The 20,508-nt window shown below is 39.3% G+C and overlaps 1 protein-coding gene across 4 annotated transcripts in view; it reads right to left on the bottom strand.

Moving 5' to 3' along the window:
- The window catches only part of btbd11a (BTB (POZ) domain containing 11a), a 132,709-nt gene that overhangs the window by 10,776 nt on the left and 101,425 nt on the right, over nucleotides 1-20,508 (bottom strand). For 2 of the 4 annotated variants that reach the window (XM_079654960.1, XM_079654961.1), the window contains exons 3-10: nucleotides 19,119-19,329; nucleotides 14,650-14,802; nucleotides 13,095-13,260; nucleotides 8,087-8,176; nucleotides 5,639-5,740; nucleotides 4,881-4,974; nucleotides 2,720-2,855; nucleotides 459-691 (exon numbers count right to left, since the gene is read on the bottom strand). In XM_079654960.1, the coding sequence (XP_079511086.1) occupies nucleotides 459-691; nucleotides 2,720-2,855; nucleotides 4,881-4,974; nucleotides 5,639-5,740; nucleotides 8,087-8,176; nucleotides 13,095-13,260; nucleotides 14,650-14,802; nucleotides 19,119-19,329 (1,185 nt within the window). The remainder of the gene's footprint in view (nucleotides 1-458; nucleotides 692-2,719; nucleotides 2,856-4,880; nucleotides 4,975-5,638; nucleotides 5,741-8,086; nucleotides 8,177-13,094; nucleotides 13,261-14,649; nucleotides 14,803-19,118; nucleotides 19,330-20,508) is intronic. The other 2 variants (XM_079654962.1, XM_079654963.1) reach the window with 1 other exon arrangement.

Below are 20,508 nucleotides of genomic sequence, written 5' to 3'. Positions count from 1 at the left end.
CATTAGCCGCCTTTAGCTGAGCGGTGGTGATGTGAAGTAATTTGTCCATGATGTAGCTAGTTTATAGCCTGCCGTAGCTTCTTCTACTTGTAAGACTACACTTAAAAAATGAAAAAGGTGTTGTTAAAATGCGGAGGTTATTTTGCAGAACGAATTGTCTAAGTTTGATAAAGATGTGTTTGCCACAGATCTTATTTACTGCTATATTCTGAAACCAAATCGAAAAATCCCAACGCTTTTTGTCGAGGGAGACGTTAACTTACGGGTCAGCCAAAAAAAATACATCATCACTGAACCTCTCGATTATCACCTTGGATATAAAAAGCCAGGCCCTGCGACTGTTTGATGGTTGGATGAGTATTGGTGAGTGCTGAGCGCATGAGCACACCACCAGGACAGCTGGAGGCACAGGACAGCCATGCATGTGTGCCAGTGAAGCATGTATTAGTAAATCTGACCTAAGCTGCGGATGTCTATGGTGATGTCCACATGGCCGTGCTCTGCGCTATGGTACATGGCCTCTCTCAGGGCCCTCAGTCTGGCCTTTCCTGTTCGCAGCGTCCCTCCTCCGTTGGCCTGCGGCGGCAATCTCTTCTCCCCGGGCTCCGAACTCTCGGCCAGGATCTCCTCCAGGGACAGCACGTCCCCCTTTTCCTGCTCCGACTGGGACAGGAGCTTTCGAAATACATTCCTAGATGAAAAAGAGGAGAACAATTGAACCCAGACAGAGATTATTTCAGTTTTATGGTCAGGTTAAGAGATAAAAAAAGAATCGAGTTGTCGGAGGGGGTCGGAAAACAAGCACAGCCTGGGGTCAAATATGCTTAGAGAAGTTGTGAAGTGGATGATCACAGAGCGGAAAATGTTTCTAAATTAGGCTTACACGCACTGTGTTAACTCCACATTAAGCACATCCAGCTCTCCAGCGCTGATGACACTCAAAATATTCTCATGGGTTTAATTAAGCAAGATGGTGCACTCTGTTCTTCAGTCACAATATTCTCAGCAAATTCATAAGTATCTTTTTATAATTTTAAGAGCAGCGGTACTTTAACAGAGCAAAATGTGTTGAACATTTTTTATTATTTATTATTATCATTACTTAATTAATTAAATGTAAACATTCTTTAGATTGTGGATTGGGAATGACATAAAGTAGCTATTATAACGTTTTTTGATAATTCTCTTATTTCTTTCTCTTTTGAGAAATCAGTATTGTAAGGAATCTTAATTCAACAAACACAGAGTATGAAAAAACTGAAATATATAGAGCTGAAATCAAAGATCTCCTATGTAAATAAAAAAAATCAAAACTGTGGAAATGTCGCAAATGCACAATTCATTAGAGCTGTTTCTGCAACAGAATGATGTTCCTCATAACGTATACGGTGTGATTGAAGCCAGAGGATGCATCACCGCACCATCTGCTTTAGTTAGTAGGGGGGGGGGGGGGGGGCAAGGATCAGCACGACATCATATCTTGTTCTTGAGATTGTTTGATCACACTGATGACAAGTTGGTGGGAGGCTCACTGCCGTCACTTTGAAGCTGTTCATAACATTTTGTTGATGTCCCTTGAGTTCAAGCATACTGCAGCGGTATAAGATAAGATAAGATAAGATATCTTCTCTGGTTTAGAGCATCGTTCGACATTACATGGGCAAAAATATGAAGACACCAAACATAACACCTCTAAAACTAATTGGGATCGAGCTCAAATCTTTAAAAAGCAGCCATACCGAATACAATTTTGTGCAATGTCCTTATATTTTTATGTCATGCAGGCTAGGTCCACAACAGTTAAAGGAAATACACTTATATACATTAGAAGATCAGCAATTTAAGCTAGTTAATTAAGTTAATTAATTATTAATGTATCTATTTAAACATTATAGTTTAATTTAGATAAAACTTCCTTTTTAAATTCCAGCTTATCGTACAGATTCATGTGAACTTTGGCCAAACGTGTCGTGGTCCAATCTGGCAAACTAACTCTAATAAAAGCACGGAATAAATGAATTTCAATATTCTAATCTAATTTAAGGTAAGACTAGTCACATTTCTGAAGAAGTTTAAAGGGTAATTATATTTTTTAATCCTGACGGCTCATTTCCAATTCTTCTATTTCTTTTTGCCTTAAATAAAAACGTCATGTCATGTGATCACTTTTACACCCAACCAATTTCAAACCAATTCTAATGAAGTTTGAATGCACTCACGACACATTGCTGCAGAATGATTGCCACACTATAATTGACTGTCTTAATAATGCTGTATTGTGTTTTTGGGTACCCACTCCACTTCCTGACAGCTCTGACTGCTCTGAATGTTAGCAGGCTTAATCTCACTGTGCTGCGGGGTGAATGATGTAAAACTGACGCCATAAGTGAATGCTGAATGGACCGCAGCTCTTATCGTCGGCTGGAGTCTGACAGCGAGGGATCGGCCTCTCATAATCTGCACGACTTTGCGAGAGGCAGATGGACAGAGCACAGTGTGTAAATGGATCAATACTGTGGTAATAGATACATCTCCGCTGACTGGCACTGTAAGTGTGTGTGTGTGTGTGTGTGTGGGTGTGTGTGTGTGTGTGTGTGTGTGTGTGTGTGTGTGTGTGTGTGTGTGTGTGTGTGTGTGTGTGTGTGTGTGTGTGTCTGTGTGTGTGTGTGTGTGTGTGTGTGTGTGTGTGTGTGTGTGTGTGTGTGTTTTCCCGTATTACCTGTGGCCATGTGCTGCTGCGAGGCTGAATGAGTTCATGTCGCCCAGCGGGAGGGAGGAGATGCCGTTTCGACACATGGTCCCGATCATCGGGTCGGCCCCTCTCTCCAAAAGCAGACTCACCAGCTCAAAGTTACCTAACCAGGGCGAAGCATGAATAAAGGTTGAATACACTAAAATACAGCAAACATCGGATGTTTTACAACCATTTACGTTGATCAGTGATGTAACGGAACTATGTCCATTACCACATTGTATTATACAGTAGCTAGCCTATGAACATTTCTGACATATCTCTATCAAATAATTTCAATTTTTCGCTACTTTATACTTTGACTCCATTGCATTTCATTTCATTTTAAAGCGTTTAACGTTAAAATGCTCATTCATGTATTCCTAACATTTTGCATAATGTGTAATCTTGACTTTTTTAATATTCATGACAATGCTCATTTAAAAATCAACTGATATTCGCATTGCTTACTCAACTTTTTATATCCTTGTTAAGTACATGTGAGAGTAAAAATTAAAACAGCAGAAGATGAGTCTGAACCTGAATACAATTATTCTGTGTTTCACTTATTGCTATTCATTATCTAAATGTGCACTGGAATTATGGTCTTTATTTCTTCTGCATTATTTATTATCTAATGAGCACAATGTTAATAGTGTTCATTATCTGAGGCTTTGTGTTTTGAATCAGTTGTTACTGTGGCAACGCGGCTGCCCACACTTTTCGTGAGGTCAAAATAAGATTCACTGTTGTATGTCAACTTGTTAAGTTGAACTTGAAAACACTTCAATTAGGAATAAATTATATAAAACAGCAGCAGTGCAGAAGGCTTTATTCTAAATAAAGAGACAATCATTGGGTAAATACGGTATGTGAAGTATTTAAAGGAACAGTTTATTTCTGTCAGGTTGATTTGTGGCTACAGCTAGCAGCCTGTTAGCTTAGCTTAGCATCAAGACAGGAAACAGGTGAAAGCAGTCAGCCTGGTTCTGTCCAAAGGAAAGAAATATGCTTCAAGCACCACTAAACTGAACTTTTTATTGAACTGTTAATACAAATTGGGAATTCATGTTTTCAAAGTGTTAGAAGTGTTTATGTCAGGGTTGCCAACGTTGGGTACCTGGCTGGATTGAGATTTTGATATGGGTTTAATTACACACGCACACTAGATTACTGCTATCGTGTCAGTAGCGGGACCTTAGCATTTATATAGGATATATATACAATATATACAAATACACAATATTGGACACAGACTATAAAGGGCTCAAAGTTTCATTCACTAATGAAAGTCAAACACATGTTTGTTTCCACTGTTTTATTGTGTGCATAGGCCTGTCGCGATCGCAATTGATCTGCTTGAGCAGCTGTCAACTCAACATCGTAAATAACCAACCAAAAACGATCGCCGGTTCATCTTGTTTTGCGTGAGAATAGTTTGGGCAGCGTGAGAGCGTGAGATTGAGAGTGAAAGCGTGTGTCACACGCCAGATGCGTGAGAGTTGGCAACCCTGATGTACTAGAGTATTTCTTCGCTGGATTTTCCACTGGTTGCCTGGCTACCTCACCTTTGACAAGACTTCTTCAGTTTGTGCAAATTAAACCCATTAAATTGTTCCTTTGTGAGTTTTTGTCTGTCTATTTTATTACATTTGAACAAGCCAGGCTAGCTGTTTCCCTCAGTGTCCAGTCTTTATGCTAAGCTAAACTAACTAGCTGTTAGCTTTAGCATGATATTTAAAAGTATCTCTTCAAACTATCTGGAGAGACAGCAAATACACTCCCCCAGGTTTCAAACTTTTGTTCAAATGCACATTTGCTTCTGCTTTGACAGATACATCCAGTCAGATTAATAATACATATTTGACAGAATAGAAATATCTGTCGCAGGATCTTTCACAAGTGGCTGCACAGCAACACAACAATGAGGAGGAGCAGTTCAAATTCAGTGCATTCATGATTCTCAGATAGTAATTGAAAGTGATGAATTAATTAGATGACTAAGGCAGGGTGAGCAAGCCTTCTGGGGAGCTAAGATTTAAAGCCATAGGTCATGACTAATCCTTTAAGGCTTAAGCCAAGAACAAGAATACTTGGGTCATATATGAACACCTGGAATCAAAAAATATAACATATTAGCTGCTTGTACCTGCAGCAGAGGCCAGCTGAAGCGGGGTCTCCGTGTAGTTCTCCGCCCCATCCTGCAGGGCGCCCTCCACATTCGCTCTGTTATCCAGCAGCAACTGTGGCAAGGAGGGGGGAAGGGGGAACAAACCAGGAGGGAGGGCAGGGAGGGAGAGACGGTATGTTACACTCATGTTGGCAAAACAGGAAAATCCTTAACTATGGGAAACCTAAACCAGCTCATTTAGAGATGAACTGTGGACACTAAACACTCTCCTACCCTCACTCCCTCATCAGCTTCTTATTGTTGGGGATGACATGCCTGAGCTGAGAGAGGAGCAACATGGTTTCTTGTTCTGTCCAAAAAACTGTGTTGATTAATAATTGAAAAAAATGCTCAGGGTGACGCTGCTCATCAGGCTTTCAGCAAGTGTCAGCTCATACAATAATGAATGCAACACAGTGTATTATATATTCAAAGAAAAAAACTAAACACTGAAATCAGGCTGGCCTCTGGAAGTATTGTTGGACCAATACTGAGATCAGTTCTGATGAAAAGCAGCGGGCTGGATGACTACACATGATAAAAGCATACATTAATACAAATATATATATATATAATAATTTGGAGAGTTTGCCTTTTCCTCCTTCACATAATTATTGCAGATATAGGATAAAGAATGGGAAATGGAGAGGATATATGGCATTTAATATTGTTATTAATATGATCATTATAGATTTCAGGGGTACAGGTTAAGGGTTACAGGTCAGAATTGTCACTACCTGCACAACAGGCACGTGTCCGTGTAACACGGCGAAAGTGAGAGGCGTCCCCTGGCGCGTTTCAGGATAAACTGAGGGGTGCTTGTTTACTGTGCTTGGCACCTGGGAAGTCATAGGTGAAGTTCAGGGAGAGAGATATACAGCCATTAACATTCACAGCTCAGGGTGGGAGATAGAGGGGGGAGGGGGAGCGAGAAGCAGTGTGCAGGAGGAGAAGTGTAAGCAAAGAAGGGCAGGGTGGCACAGGGAGAATTCCCCTTTTGAGTTTCACAGAAAACTCTTGAGCTTCTACGTCTCTATCCTAACCCTTAAGTGAATATTTTCCTAGTTATAACTCGCTGACCGCACTATCTGCCGAGCTCCATCTTTAAAAGTGTTTCATTTCAAAGGGGAATGAAACTGGAGAGAAAACACAACATTGGCAAAGACTGAAAACACTGTGGAGACGGGCGGTGCTGACTCATGAACAAAGCGACATCGGAGTCAAACTAAAGAGCCATTCAGCCCCGATGCTGTTCTGTGATTTCTAAAGTGCCTTTATCACAGAGTAAATTGCAGAAATGATTCCTAAATGTTGCCAGGAGGACGGCCTATTTTCAAAAGACGTTTAATGTAATGTCACATCTCATCAGAGCGCTGATGCTAAACAACAGTGGGACTGTTAGTGTTGTTTTATTCACGCTGATGAATTATTAATTAGTTTATAATAAAACGCAGAAACCAAGACTGCAAAATATCATGACTCTAGAGAAGTATTTCAACAAAAGGTTTTACATAAGTGGAATGCTCAAGCAGTGTTATGCAACTTCATTTCATTCACTCAAGGGCTCAGATCACCGAATTACAATCAGAAAGATGTTTCTCACTTGCCTTGCGTCGTATTGAGACCTTTTGTTTTATATGTCAAGGTTTAAAGAATCCTGTCAACACCTTGATACAGTTGAGGTGATTGGCCAATTTACCTCAGTGACCTTGCACCTGATTTTTTTACCACCAACACTATTTTCTAAATCCCCACAAAACCTTATGAGAATAAAGTCTGTGGAAAATGTTGGTGTTGTGGTGGAGTTCTTTTGTTATCCTTTTAGGCTTTTTAGCCCACAAAATGTAGAAATGACTTCCTTTGGCACCAATCACAGGTTACAGCTATTTTGCTCTAAACACCAAATGAAGCATGTTTAGAAAATAACAATGCTCTTTACTCTAACACATCTAGACATAGCAAACTTTTTCCAACTGCAATTGACTTTCAAAAATAATCTCTCACAACATAAATTAAGTTAAACTGATTCTTAAAATATTTATTCCATGACATGGACTCCTACATTTCCACAGGCAGCACTTTGCTTTAGAGTCAGCACAGCTGCACTGAATACAGCCACTTAACAAATGGAGAAAGCACAACAAAACAAAAAGACGGAGACAGAATCAGGATGTATATTAACAAAGCCTCACTGTTACTTTGAATGCTCTGAGCTCAACACAAGTGTAATGAATGTCATGCTTCATGTGGTAGCAGGTTACACTAAGTGCACACACTTGAACAACAGTAATGCATTATTGATGCGGTTCAAAGCTACTAAATGCTTACAGTGTCAAAAGTAATGAAGTAACTGGTACACTGAGGGACTACCAGTGGATTATAGAGTGGTGCAGTAAGGACCTGGAAGTTAACATCGCAAGGGCTCCGTTATGACAATGCAATGATATTTTTCCCTTGCATTTCAGAATATTGCAGAAAATAAGCTTTGTGGCAAACACACATTTATTTATTATCCTTACACATATCGTTCAGCAGGATAATCTCCACATGTTAACACCAATTTATAGTTTTTTAAGAGTCAATGCAATCACTTGAAGTAAATTGCTAATGTTATAAAGGCTATAAAAAAACTACATGACGGTCACATAACTTTAGGTTGCGGCCCCTAAGCTAAAGGCGGCTAATGTTTGGCGTGATGTTGTTAAGTAGTCTCATTTAGTCACTTGTTAGCATCCGCTGTTTTTAAAAACACCTGTCGTGTATTGACTGACATTTTATGTTGTGTAAAGTAAACCTAAAAAAAGGTCTTTAGCTTTTATTTACCACAGACCTGATTTCATGAATCTAAGAAAAACACGTTCAAAAACGAGTTGACTTCGAGAATGGGAACCGGAAGTGGTAAAATTCTGACTAATTTCTGGGTTTTTGGACTCATTCTTGCACCACTCTATTTTCACTCTATCCTTTATTGTTATCGGTGCACTTGGTGTAATAAGCTGCCAGGAGAAGGGCGAGCATGCCAACAGCAAGGGGGGGGGGGGGGAGACAGAGAGGGGGGAGAGAGAGAGCAACACAAAGTGGGTTCATCTTTTTCACACAACAAATGTAAATGAACATTTTGGACAAGGACACAAAATGTAGAATTTCTGTGACATTTTGAGGGTATCTATCTGGTGAGCACTGACCTCACTGTTGATGTCGGCGCCGGCGTCCAGCAGCATCTGAACCATGGCCTCGTCACCACGGACACAGGCGTACATGAGGGGGGTCATCCCCTGTGGGAGAGAGGGGGGGATTCATTTATACAATGTACGTCTGTAGTGGATGGGTGATGCTTTCAGATTGTTTGCAGCCAATCACAAACTGAATTTATTTAATTTCCAAATAGTAAACAAGCTTTATTTAGCCATTCTTTAAATCTGAAAAATCTGAAATAGAGATTTCCAGGGAATTAGTCTCAGTTGTAAACAAAAGTTATATTATGAAAGATATATATTTGAAAAAAGTAAATCTGTTTCACATACAATAATCACAAAGACTTCATTGAGGATAACAGTGCCCAAAACAGAAGATTTAAGCAGAGTTTGGATAATCATAAATTAGATTAATTATATACATAAATAGTAATCAAGATGGATGTAAAACAGCTCCAGAATAATTAACTTTTTTGGAGATTTTTTTTTTAACTATGACATGGTGAAATTATCGTCCAATTAAAAATGACCAAAGACTTCGTTATAGTACAATTACAGTAACTACTTACACTAGTCAACACTGGCAGATATAAAACAAAGTAAATATAGTGTTTTATATATGTTTTATTGCATTTTTAGACAACATGTTCTCTCTGTGAAAAAGGTTGTTTACTTTTTGTCTGTTCATTCATTCCAAATGACTGTGTTCAAGTCCTCTTTTTTAATGTACTCGGTTGCTGGAGTTGAGCATGTTGATTCATTATCACACTTAACAAACACACATGAGTCTTTGGTCTTTTCTCTTTACTGTAACATGAAACATGTGGATTTCAGCATGAAGCCCTTTAGAGACTATGAGCCGATATTTTAGCAGCGCACCAAGGGCTGTGCTTGTTAGTTCTATAGGTAGCCAGGAAAAATCTCTCTTAATGTTCTCTATAGTTTTTAAAGAGAACCTTTGAAGTGCCATATGTGCATGTTCACTGCTGGATACTAATCAGCCCCAAGACTAAAAATCACACTAAAATATGCCCGGTATTCATTCCTTACATCCAAATCCATGCCAATTACCTTGCAATATGTCACAAATTATGTAGCAGTTGTTGGTGGATCTAATACATTTTAGAAGTTGCACTCCTAACATCATATTTTATATTTCTAAATTCCACCATATGCACACAGCGCATTAAGATCTTTTTTATTTGTTACAGACATAGTGCAAACTACATGAGGGGATGCTTGTACAATTAAACTTGTTGTATCCTAGATACATCAATGCATGTCTATTCTGTACATTATTAGGATATACTGTACAACCTTATTGGTAATAATGATTTTCTATCAAATACAAGCACAATTGTCACAATTCAAAAACTGCCATTCTCTTACCATCAATGCATTGACCACAATATTATCCTAACAATTACCCATTTATGATATGAATACAGTGAACTAAATAAGAGAATAGAACAATTCTAATTAAATTAATAATAGACTAATTAATAAAGAGGTGTGACCAGAGTTCTGGTATTAATGGTGACCATCTTTCAGCACTATCTGTTTCTATCTTTGATCCTGCTCTAATCCTTTTATTGTATAACGCTTTCTACCCTGTCTCTCCATTGCTTTATGCTTGGGGGCTGCGTCTTCCGACATTAAACTGTTATACATATAATTGGTAGAGTTCTCAGTAAGGAAAACACATTTCTATCTGTCAAATTATCGGGCAGAGTACAATGAATATAAAGGGCTGGATCCAAAGTGAAGGCGATGCCCAACACCTGCTTGAGCCTGACATTATGTGAAACCTCATTTAAGTGTTATTGCAAGGTGAAACATAACAAAATAACTTTCTATAAAAGGCAGGTGGTGAGTTTTACCCATTTATCAGATGTACTGGTCTGAAATAAAACCGTTTTTCAAAGTGGGCAAGCTTCCATTAAACAGCCTTCAATCATAAGCCAAATCTGGGCCATTATGTTCAACAAAGGCCTTTTATGACTCGCTCATAATAACACGGCGAAGCACTTTAAGACTGGTATCCCTTTGTGGTGATTCATTCTTAAATATTTCCTGGACGCCGATCCACTTAATCAGCAGACAGCTAAAGGGCGATATGTTTGGCGGACTCTGGTGATCATCGTGATGAGTTCAAATGCCTCTCAGCCGTGATGACAGAACACAGCTTTTACTTTATTGGCCATGTAATTCTGCCTGGCCCATTGCACCATTTATTGGGTTTTACAAGTGAATCAAAAGCGTGTATGTCACCACGGTTTGTTATTTATTTATGGAGTGAGGCAGAAAAGTGTCAAAACAACGTGTTAAACTCAAAAGGACCTGTTAATACTGAAAACAGTGAAACAATCTGACTGAGTGTGAAATGAATCAACCTGCCGAGAGACCAAAATGGAGGTAAGGGCCTCTGTCCACACATCCATTATTTATATGGGTATCTGAGTAGAAAGTGCTTCTTAAATGAACTCAAACAAGCAATGGCTTTCTCACCACAGAAAATCAGATTGCACTATAAGCTTCCACTTAACAGCCCGAGGAATAACCAATATTTCCATTGACTGGGGAAGGTAGAAAATCCCAAATGCCATTAACACGTGGATGCAGTAAGACTGAATATCGACCCAAAGGTGGAATTAAACCCAGTCTGGGAAAAGTGTTGCAGTATCAGGCAGAGGTGGGGGACTCGAGTCACATGACTTGACTCGAGTCAGACGAGTCGCATATTTTTGGACTTGAGACTTGCTTGACTAACATTGATAAAAGACTTGACTTGACTTTGACTTGGTATTCATGGCTTGAGACTTGACTTGAGACAGATTACTAGAAAGGACTTTACTTTTTAAAATTAAATATTTGCATTTGTTTTTGTATTGTAAGGAGCCCCTAAAGGGCAATGAAAAAAATATATACTGTATCTCATTCGCAAGAGAAAGTTACCGGAGCGCCAAGTAGGAAGTGGAGAACACAGGAGACAGCCGTTTCATTGCAGACTGTTATGTTTATGTTGGGAAATGGCAGTGCATACATTATTTTAGATATATTTCGAACTCGGACTCTCATTGACTTCATTTAATCGGGACGTGTAACTCCGCCTGGCTGCTACTTTTTAACCACACACACCTCTACACACATCGAACTGCCCGATTAATCCCCCTATTACTCGTTTTATGAAGGAGATGTCCGGTTGCTAAGGCGCATGATATGTGTGTGTGTTTGTGCTCTGCTCAACTCTGTGTGTGTTCGGTGTGTTTGTGTGTGCCCGACAACAGCATTTGTTTTCAAATTACCATGAACAGTAATTTACACACATCTGGCCAACTCCATATGTATATGTGGGTGTTCCCAAATGAAAGAAATGTGTTTAATCTTAATGTCGCACTGTCTGCACACAAACACACGCACACATATCATGCGCCCGGTACATACACTATTGCATTGTATTGGCTTTGATGCAATATTTCTTTAGCACATACATAGGCCTTTTCTCAATCTCGAGGAAACTGGCTTCCAAGCCAATATTTCAAGGATACTACGTCATCGAGTGCAGCTGAAGGACTGTTCCAATCTCCAGCATACTTGGAATTCCACCGAGGCCGCATCCTTGGTTTGGGGGTAATTTCGAGGCTGCACATGGGTAGACTTTGTGTCCTTAAAATCCCCACAATGCTTTGCGCCCCAAATCTGTGGCGGAAAATGTAAGGCGGGGCCTCTCATATGACGCACACAGGCACACTTGCTAGCCTGTTCCACTCTTCGTTTTCCGAATGCCAGGAAGGATTCTTGCCTAGCTTCTGAAGCAAGTGACTCAGAAGACATGTGCTACCAAGCAAGCATCCTCGCGATTGAGAAACGGCAGCAGTTAGGAAAACAATGAGACAGTATCATATGGGAGCACCTTAGACAGGAGAAATACTTTGACCCTGCTGAAGGGGAGCCAGGGCAGGAGGCTTAACATGTTGATGTAAAATATTTGTGTTGTACTCCTGTTATCACTTTAGAGCCCTTTTAGAACTTATCATTTCAGCGCCCCACACTCCATTTATGTTGAAAATAAAACTAAACTTTTCATAACCACAATATTTGAACTGATTTAAATGCGGAAACTGGGGTTATTCATCAGAATGTCGTATAACTTGACTTGTGACTTGCTTGACCTGAGCAATGACTTGACTTGCTTGACTCTCACCACAGTGACTTGGGACTTGCTAGAGACTTGTAGGTTAAGACTTGAGACTTGCTCATAACTTGCACATGTAGGACTTACTCCCATCTCTGGTATCAGGCACACATGGACCATTAGAGCAGGCCTTTCCTCTCCATTTGTTGGATAAACAGTCAGGATTTAACATCAACTACTATAAGTCTTTGTGTGTTTGTGAAAAACCTCTGTATTTCCTGTTTGATTCATACCGTAAGCTGTTAGTAATCGTGAAATACTATTTTACGATTAATCCATTAATCTTGTGTCATTTTAAAAGCAAAACTGCCAAATGATGATTACATGCAGAATTTTTATTGTGAGCATTTGCTGCTTTTATGTGGTGATAAACAAACTATCTTTGGGTTTTTAATGATGGAGCAAATCCAAATCAACATTTCGCATTAGGGCATTATGCCTTAGCAAGATCTACGCTTTCAAAATGTGCCCTTCTCATTATGTATTTATGAGGTTTCTTTAATGGACGTTAGAAATGCTGACACTCATTTCAATGTTGGGTTTAGTTCATAGTTAGGATATTAAGCTGGTTTCATCTTGACTGAGTAATGAAAGATTATGACTTTAGCAAATATGCAGATGTTGTATTTGTGTGTTCTATCATGCCGTACACCTTTACAACATTGCATGAGCCAAGCATCTGTTTGCACTGGGATGGACGGCCAGGTAATACTTAAAAATCCATTTGAGTTTATATCTCCGCTCCTCTGCTGTGTAGGTGTGTGATGTTAATGATGTAGCTCTGTGTAGTTAAGTATTCCCGACCTGTTCGCTCATGCTGTTGAGGCCATCCGGACCCAGCAGGTTCACGGCCTGCTTCACCAGGTCCGTCCGTCCGCAGTTGAGCATCCTGAAGCCCAGGTCCTGCAGGAACTTGGCCTCTGTGGAGGCGGCGTCCAGCTTCCTTGTGGCACAGAAACAATCCTCCGCTCTGCAGAGGAAAAATGACTGTGAGTGACTGGGAACACTTGTAGTTAAACCTCATCTTTTGAAGTTTAAACACTTTTTGCACAGCAGTAGTTTGCCGTGCAATCAATACAGTATATCATTAAATAAACTTAATATGCTTTTATCTTTAGTGATTTAGGTATATTTTGATGCAAATACTTTCATACTTTTGCTAAGTACTTGCTTCTGAATGCAGGACTTTTACTTGTAACAGAGTTCTTCTACACTGTGGTAGTAAAATATGTATGTACTTCTTCCAACCCTGGCCAGACTCTGTTAGAAAAACATGAGAAATTGTGTTTAGTTCAACTGATGCTATAAACATCTATTATTCCCATTAGAATTCTACTTTTACAAAGGCAAGGCTTAGCTTTAAAGCAGACACACTTGCACCGAATACACAAAACAAATGGAAAAATTACAACAATCAACAAAAAGGTCATTATGGTGAAGAGACAGAAACAGGACTTATAATAATAAATGCACTGGGATGTTCGAGTATAATTCAAGTATTGAGCTCTTTGCACATTTTCTTATATCTATCTACTTCCCTTCATTCCTAAAGTAGCTTTTCTCCAGGAAAGGCTTTTGCTATGACTCATTATTACTCATTCCTGTCTCCCGTAAAGCCTCTTAATCCGAGCTGTGAGCAGCTGTCACTGCTGATGTTGCCACTGGGTCACAGAGGAGCCGTTTCATCATGTTTGTCAAATGTTACGAGACAATTATACCTGACATATGTAAAGTGATGTTAATTGGCAATTCACACCTCTAACCGTTTCATTTATTTCTTGGTGAGTATTTGACATTTGACTCTTAACCCACTGACACAGAAACAAAGTCACCGACAAACATTGTGCCAGGCTTTGTGACTGCTGGGCCGTGTGAAGGAGAAAAGGAGGAGAGACAAACATGCAGAGAGAAGATTTATCCCAGAGTCACGATCTGCCTCGTGTGTCCTTCTTGCTCCCAGAGCTTACAGCCAATCAGCTCCCTGCCTGCTCTATTGCCTAGGTTTGAGTCAAACTCAACTTTATTGTCAATCTTTCAGTTTGTGTGTACAGACAGAGAGATCGAATTACCGTTTTCCACAATCCCGAATATAACAAAGATATATAGAAATATGTATACAAATATATATATATACCTATATATATATACACACACACAATCTACAGACACATTTATACATATTTAGACATAAATAAAAGCACAACAATCAATATATACAAAATAACAGTCACTTCAACAACTTACAGAAATGTGCACTAGTCCAAGACTGTCCATAGCAGCGTAAAAAGTGTTTGGTTTGGGTTTGAGTGTCTGTGTGTGTGTTGTTAAAGTCAAGCTCCAGACAGCATAATATTCTTACTTTATTTGTCTGGGTTCACAGTCAACTCCGGGCAGCAGCAGCCTGGCGGCCTGCCTCACATCGTCGCTGTCCACAGAGAAGCTTCTTCGATGCTCCGTGTGAGCGACCGCCACCCGGATCCACTCCATCAGGGGAGGCAGCACCAGGAACGGCCTGAGGGGGAAAAGAAAGTTTGTTCAAATGTGCAAACTTTACATACATTCTTTGCTTATGCATCCCAGATAAGCCTTTTATGCATCTGATGGAAAATGAGAAATACAACTGGATTTAAGGATACAAAAAATTACTTTAAACTATTGAGAAAAAGGGATTTATCTGTTACTTACTATAATACCACATGAATACACTTTTTCCTATCAAAGGTGGAACAGGTTTTTGTTTTTTTTCACGTATAGAGATTTCAGCTTTTGAGCTCTTTTAAGCTTTTCACAGCTCTATTTGTCAGGATTTAGTAACATTCTTCTGATGAGGGAGAATGACCGATACTTAGAGTGTCAAGGTCAACTGAAGCTTTTGAAATAGCTTTTAAAAATATTGTGGTTTTCGAGCATACATTCATAAATATGCACATACAAGCTATGACTAAAACTGTACAAAAACAAAGAATCATAGAGGTCAGGTAACATTAGTAGAATGATTAACCTGAATTTAGTATGTAAAAATGAATAAATACCACTTAATCTTTAAAACACACTGCTGCTATGTTCACCTTAAAATGAAATCACCTGACAGAGACTGATAGCACACAAACTTTCTAATGAATGATGCCCTTACAGATAACTGAAAAGGCAGCCAAACCAAATCAATATTCATAATTAATAACTCACCACGTCCAGAAGAGGAAGATATATGGATACTGCAACCGCCCTCAAACTCATTATTACCTTCTTTAATCAAAATCAGTAATGGGTCTTGCCTGGCTGACATGTACTTATTTCATAATTTACTTCCAGAATGTGTGTGTGTCGCAAATCACCTCATCTTTTTCTCTCTTTATTTGTTCTGTCTGATATTCATCTTTCCCCCCCACAGAGCAACAGCAGCGACATTCAGGTCAGTCATTCATCAGACATTTAACGTCAGTGCATCACTATTAATCAGTTAGCTTAGCTTAGCATTATGAAATAGCTATCCTTATCAAAAGGTAGACAAAATCCGCCCCCACAATCCATGAGAAAATACGTTTTCTTTAACAAAACAAAGACAACAGACTGTTTTACTCGACTTGATGGAGTTCATAGATCTGAGTTACTGCTGGCAGTGTACCTTCAGTCAATCCTTTACATCTGTATAAGTGAAGTGATGACAAAAGGAACGTCTTTGGTATATATGGCTTATAAGAGCCTTTGGAAGTCCCTATTATTAAAGCAGGTTGTATATAGATGAAAAAAACCTTTCACTAGCTTGATGTTGTTCCTTTTTGTACTCAACCATTATTACTCTGACCCTATGAACTCAACTATTCAGGATACATTTAGAAGCACGTGCACTTACAGTAGTTTACAGGGAACATTCATTATAGTGCAGCTGTATGCCAGGGCAGGTTTGCCTTCACTTACTGTACGGGGCTCAGTCATTGGTACATGTTCATATAAAAAGCCATGGTTGGTAAACTCCCATTGTATATCTGCTCTCTGATCACACAGAGTTGCAGGTAGCTATTGCCTGAGATCAGATGATGTGGTCTTGTTACATGTGCCAAGTGCAAGGACTGACTTAGGTACGAGAGCTTTTCTGTGCGCAGCTCCTCTTGCTTGGAACAGTCTTCAAAAATAATTAAAACTGAGATATTTGGTTCCATTGCGACTCCTGACATTTCCCTGTGTGTGATTTTTTTATTTTTGCTGTTGTATTTGTTGTAAAGTTTTTTTATTGTAAAGTGTTTTTATTGTATGTACAGCACTTTGGCTCGACCAAAAATCGTTTTTAAAATGTGCTATATAAATAAAACTTGATTTGATTTGATATTGCATGTTTTTAAAGCTCAGATAGGTGAAATGCTCTTTGATACTGTTGGTACTTGTAAATGTCGATAGGTATGTAAATGTAGCCCTGTAAATATGATGTATGATGTCCTTTATTGTTTTATGTTTCATGTGTAACCTACTTGCTGTAGGTCTCCCTTGAAAAATAGATCAATGATCTCAATGGGACCTACCTGGTTCAAGAAAGGTTTGAAATTAAATGAAGAGTAACTCTGACTCACTAGATCTCAGTTTAAATGTAATAAGACTAATGTTCCTTTAGGGCTTTTAAAACCACGAAGCAGATGCACATTAGGAAACCTTAAATTAAATTGTCCAATTTCATGTTCACAGTCAGTTCAATTATATTAGGAACCCATCAGTAAAGGTCCCTGTAGAGAGTTATTCCTTCATGACCCTTTGGCAACTACAATTTCTAACATTTCTTGAACAGAAGCACATACCCAACTGAGAGAAACCATTTGGGATTGTTGTGTTTACTGTGCATGCAGCTGCCTGGTCCTTCTGTGGTTTACTGTGAGCACATGTTTAATCAAGGCAGCAGCTTTTATATATTGACACACTGTGTTTGACTTTTGTGTGAATCAGATTCCACCACCAAAGCTATCCTCGTCTCTACACCTACAGTCTGCCAGGAAATGTGAACTTTGGCAAGGGTTTTAAAAAAAGAAAGGTCTCTGCTGGTGTTTAGCAGTTGGCTGACTAATGTGCAGACCTCCTCCCTTTGCTCAGAGCTTATGCTTTAACTGATGTTTGCCTCCCAAAAAAGACATATCTGGCTGTTGAAAAAGAGGGAGGGGAATTTCATCCAATGATTCAGACGGCAGGCCTGCAGCGACAACCAACACCCAGAGCTGCCAGTGCAGAAATCCCTACTTGGAAACAAACGTCTGGGCCAAAATAAAGATTATATCACTACCTTAAATCTCCTGTAGCTCAATTGCTGTTTAAAATTCATCTAGATTCTTCACCTTTGTTACATTGTAAAACAATTGTAGTAATACAAATATTTTTAGCAATTTATCTCCCCTACAAAGGCATATTTCAAGCTTCATGTCTTTATGAGAATCCCCATTAGTACTAGCATGAGCACTGGCATTTCTTGGATATTTCATCAAGGGTGGAAGTTAAAAACATCCTCCCACCTTTCAAGCATCATGAAGCCAAAGGGAAATTAACCATCAAACAATTCCCTGAAGGATGAATAACACATTTCCACTATAGATAAATAGTAATGCATGACAAAGATACATCTAGGCCTTGTCTGAAATGACCTTAAATGTTATACTATTCTATCTTGTGCTTTCAGTGGTCTAAATTCCAAGAAAAATATGGTATTAAAAAGAGAATAACAAACCCTAACTCACATAATCATATTCCCCCTCACTCTTATTCCACTTTTTTACTCGGCTTCAACCTTTCAGCAGAATGCTAAATAGAGTTTTCTCTCCGTGGGACAGAGAGCCTGCTGACATGTCACTCCGCCTGACATTCCCACTGCTCCCCAGGGACGTCAGGAAGGAGTTTTTATCTCCTTGGATTGATGGAAAAATCTGTCCATCCGTCCATCCCAGTGAAGTCCCGTTCCCATCAATCTGATCGGGAAGTGTCACCAGCCCACGCAGCATCTTATACAGTCTAAATATCTGTACTAACCTTTTAGTCCAGTTGAAATTAATCTAGCTCAGGAGCGGCTCTCACTGACAGAGGCAATATGGTTGAAAGGATATATGTGTTTACCTATCAAGACGGAGAGCTTTTACAGTGTGTAGAGTGTGCCAGAAATGTTGGTGATGGATGTTTCGGGAGATTGGATTTCGACTTACACAAACATTTCTCACCGAAATCATCTTACTGCTTGATTTATTGCCTGATGAGGGGAGGCGAAGTATAATATATCATATTGTACAAGTTAGCTAATTGACAATGTAATGGATCAATATGGCTCTTTTTTTGGCTCTTTGGGAAACGTTGGTGTATGCTGTGGCTTGTCCCATTTTAAACGCCCTCAAAGCCAACATGGGTAAATGTTTTAGAAGGGTTCAAATGATCCTTGAGGGGACTTTTACTAAACCTTGTAGTTGTTTTGTCTGAACAATACCAAGTAGTCTTGATGCATTTTACTTGTCTTACGAGGTTTAACATCAACCACATATATGAAAGACTTGAATGATTTTGCAGTTGAGTTACATGAAAATATAATTTTGTAGGTGACAAAGAATGGAAAATGATGTTTATCTCAACAAATTAAACAGCCACTTCAGTGTCAACATTGGTAGCCAGGCCTACTGTACATGGCATTGTGTGTTATATATATATATTGATCAGAAGAAGTTTCCTCTAGTAGCATGTCCAAAACCTATCCAACACCACATTATTTACTTGAACTTAGATATGGATTCTTGGTCCACTGCAAACAAGTTTTCTGGCAATCTGTTCCTGGTTGTAGACCAAACCAAAACGTGTGGTTTCTGTTGGACTCACCTCTCGGTCTGTAAGGAGACTTTGGAGGGCTCCACGTTGGGGTTCTCCCACTCCATCTGTGGGCAGTGCATGAAGTAACACAGGGTGTAGAGGGCCTCGGGCTCCCAGTGCACTGTGGTGTTGGGGGTCTTCTGGTGGACCGGGGTCCCGTTGCTGGAGTTCTTGATGTGCAGGGGCTGCAGGTGGTGCATGGCCCGGGATACCAGATCACCTAGAAGATATGTTCATACATGAGAATGAATAAGTTCCAGAAATAGAAACTCATTAAAGAGGACGTGTAGCACACCGAGGGAAGATCCAGTCATAAGGTTTTTCCTACGCATTGCTATCAAAGCACAAATTCATTTTCTCCACCACTCCTTTGTCACGAGAGTTCTCGCAGCACTTATGTGATGGAGTAGAGACTCACTCCTTCATTTGCACACCCTCTTAATCATACACATATACCCACACAGGCCTTGCTGAGCGGGGTATTGCTGCCTGGAAATGAACTCTTACGCACATCATGCTTCTCTCTCTTATGAGTAAATTACTAAGGAGGATGAGCTCTTATTCTGTCCTCTTTAGTTCTTATTTTTCTCCCACTTTCCTTGTATGATCACTAAGAGTGTCATAGGGAAACTACTATACATGAGTCAGTGTGCATGTGTGGGTGCAAAATCTCAAATTAATGTGGAAAGGATTTTTTAAACTTGTGAACTTCCTGTCATGAGAAATGTAGGCTAGGAAAAACACACATAGAATATTTTTAGAAAATGAGACAAAGCAAAGTTAGCCGTGCCCCCCTGTTTATAGGCCTTGAGCTGAGCTAAGCTAAGCTAACACCTAATGGACATATATGCGAGTAATATCAATGTTATAAATACATTGATATGGCCAATGATTTGCAAAAGGGTGGTATTATCCTTCAAATGTGGACTTATTTTGTATTTAAGGTTTGCTTAAATGTTGAGATAAAACAGAATGGATCGTTTTAAAAGAAAAAACAAATGTGTATTTTAGGAGACATAACTCAACATTTTTATTCTGTGCATTTTACAGTTTATTCATGATGGAGAAAATTCATTCCCAAGATCTTGAGAGCTCAAACAAAATAGTCAGTTGAAACCTGAGCCAGAGTAATCATTATATATATTTATTCAAGAACTATTCCTGATATTGTCTATGATAACTTTGGTCTATTACTTTGAGTATGAACTTATTTCCAGCCGCAGCAGGAGCAGCGAACAAATGAAAGCCATTTTCTAATAGTTTGGAACCCCAGAGGGGGTTTTGAAATTCAAAGTGTGGAAACCTGTGAACCACAGCGGCAGATACTCAGCACTGACATATAGAGAGTCATTATTCTCTGCTCTAGGATTTTATCGATGAGTTCATTAGTGATGCATTT

The sequence above is a fragment of the Notothenia rossii genome (genome assembly GCF_949606895.1).
Source record: "Notothenia rossii genome assembly, chromosome: 10".
Taxonomy (NCBI): Eukaryota; Metazoa; Chordata; class Actinopteri; order Perciformes; family Nototheniidae; genus Notothenia; species Notothenia rossii.
This window is presented reverse-complemented; position numbering and strand designations above follow the sequence as displayed.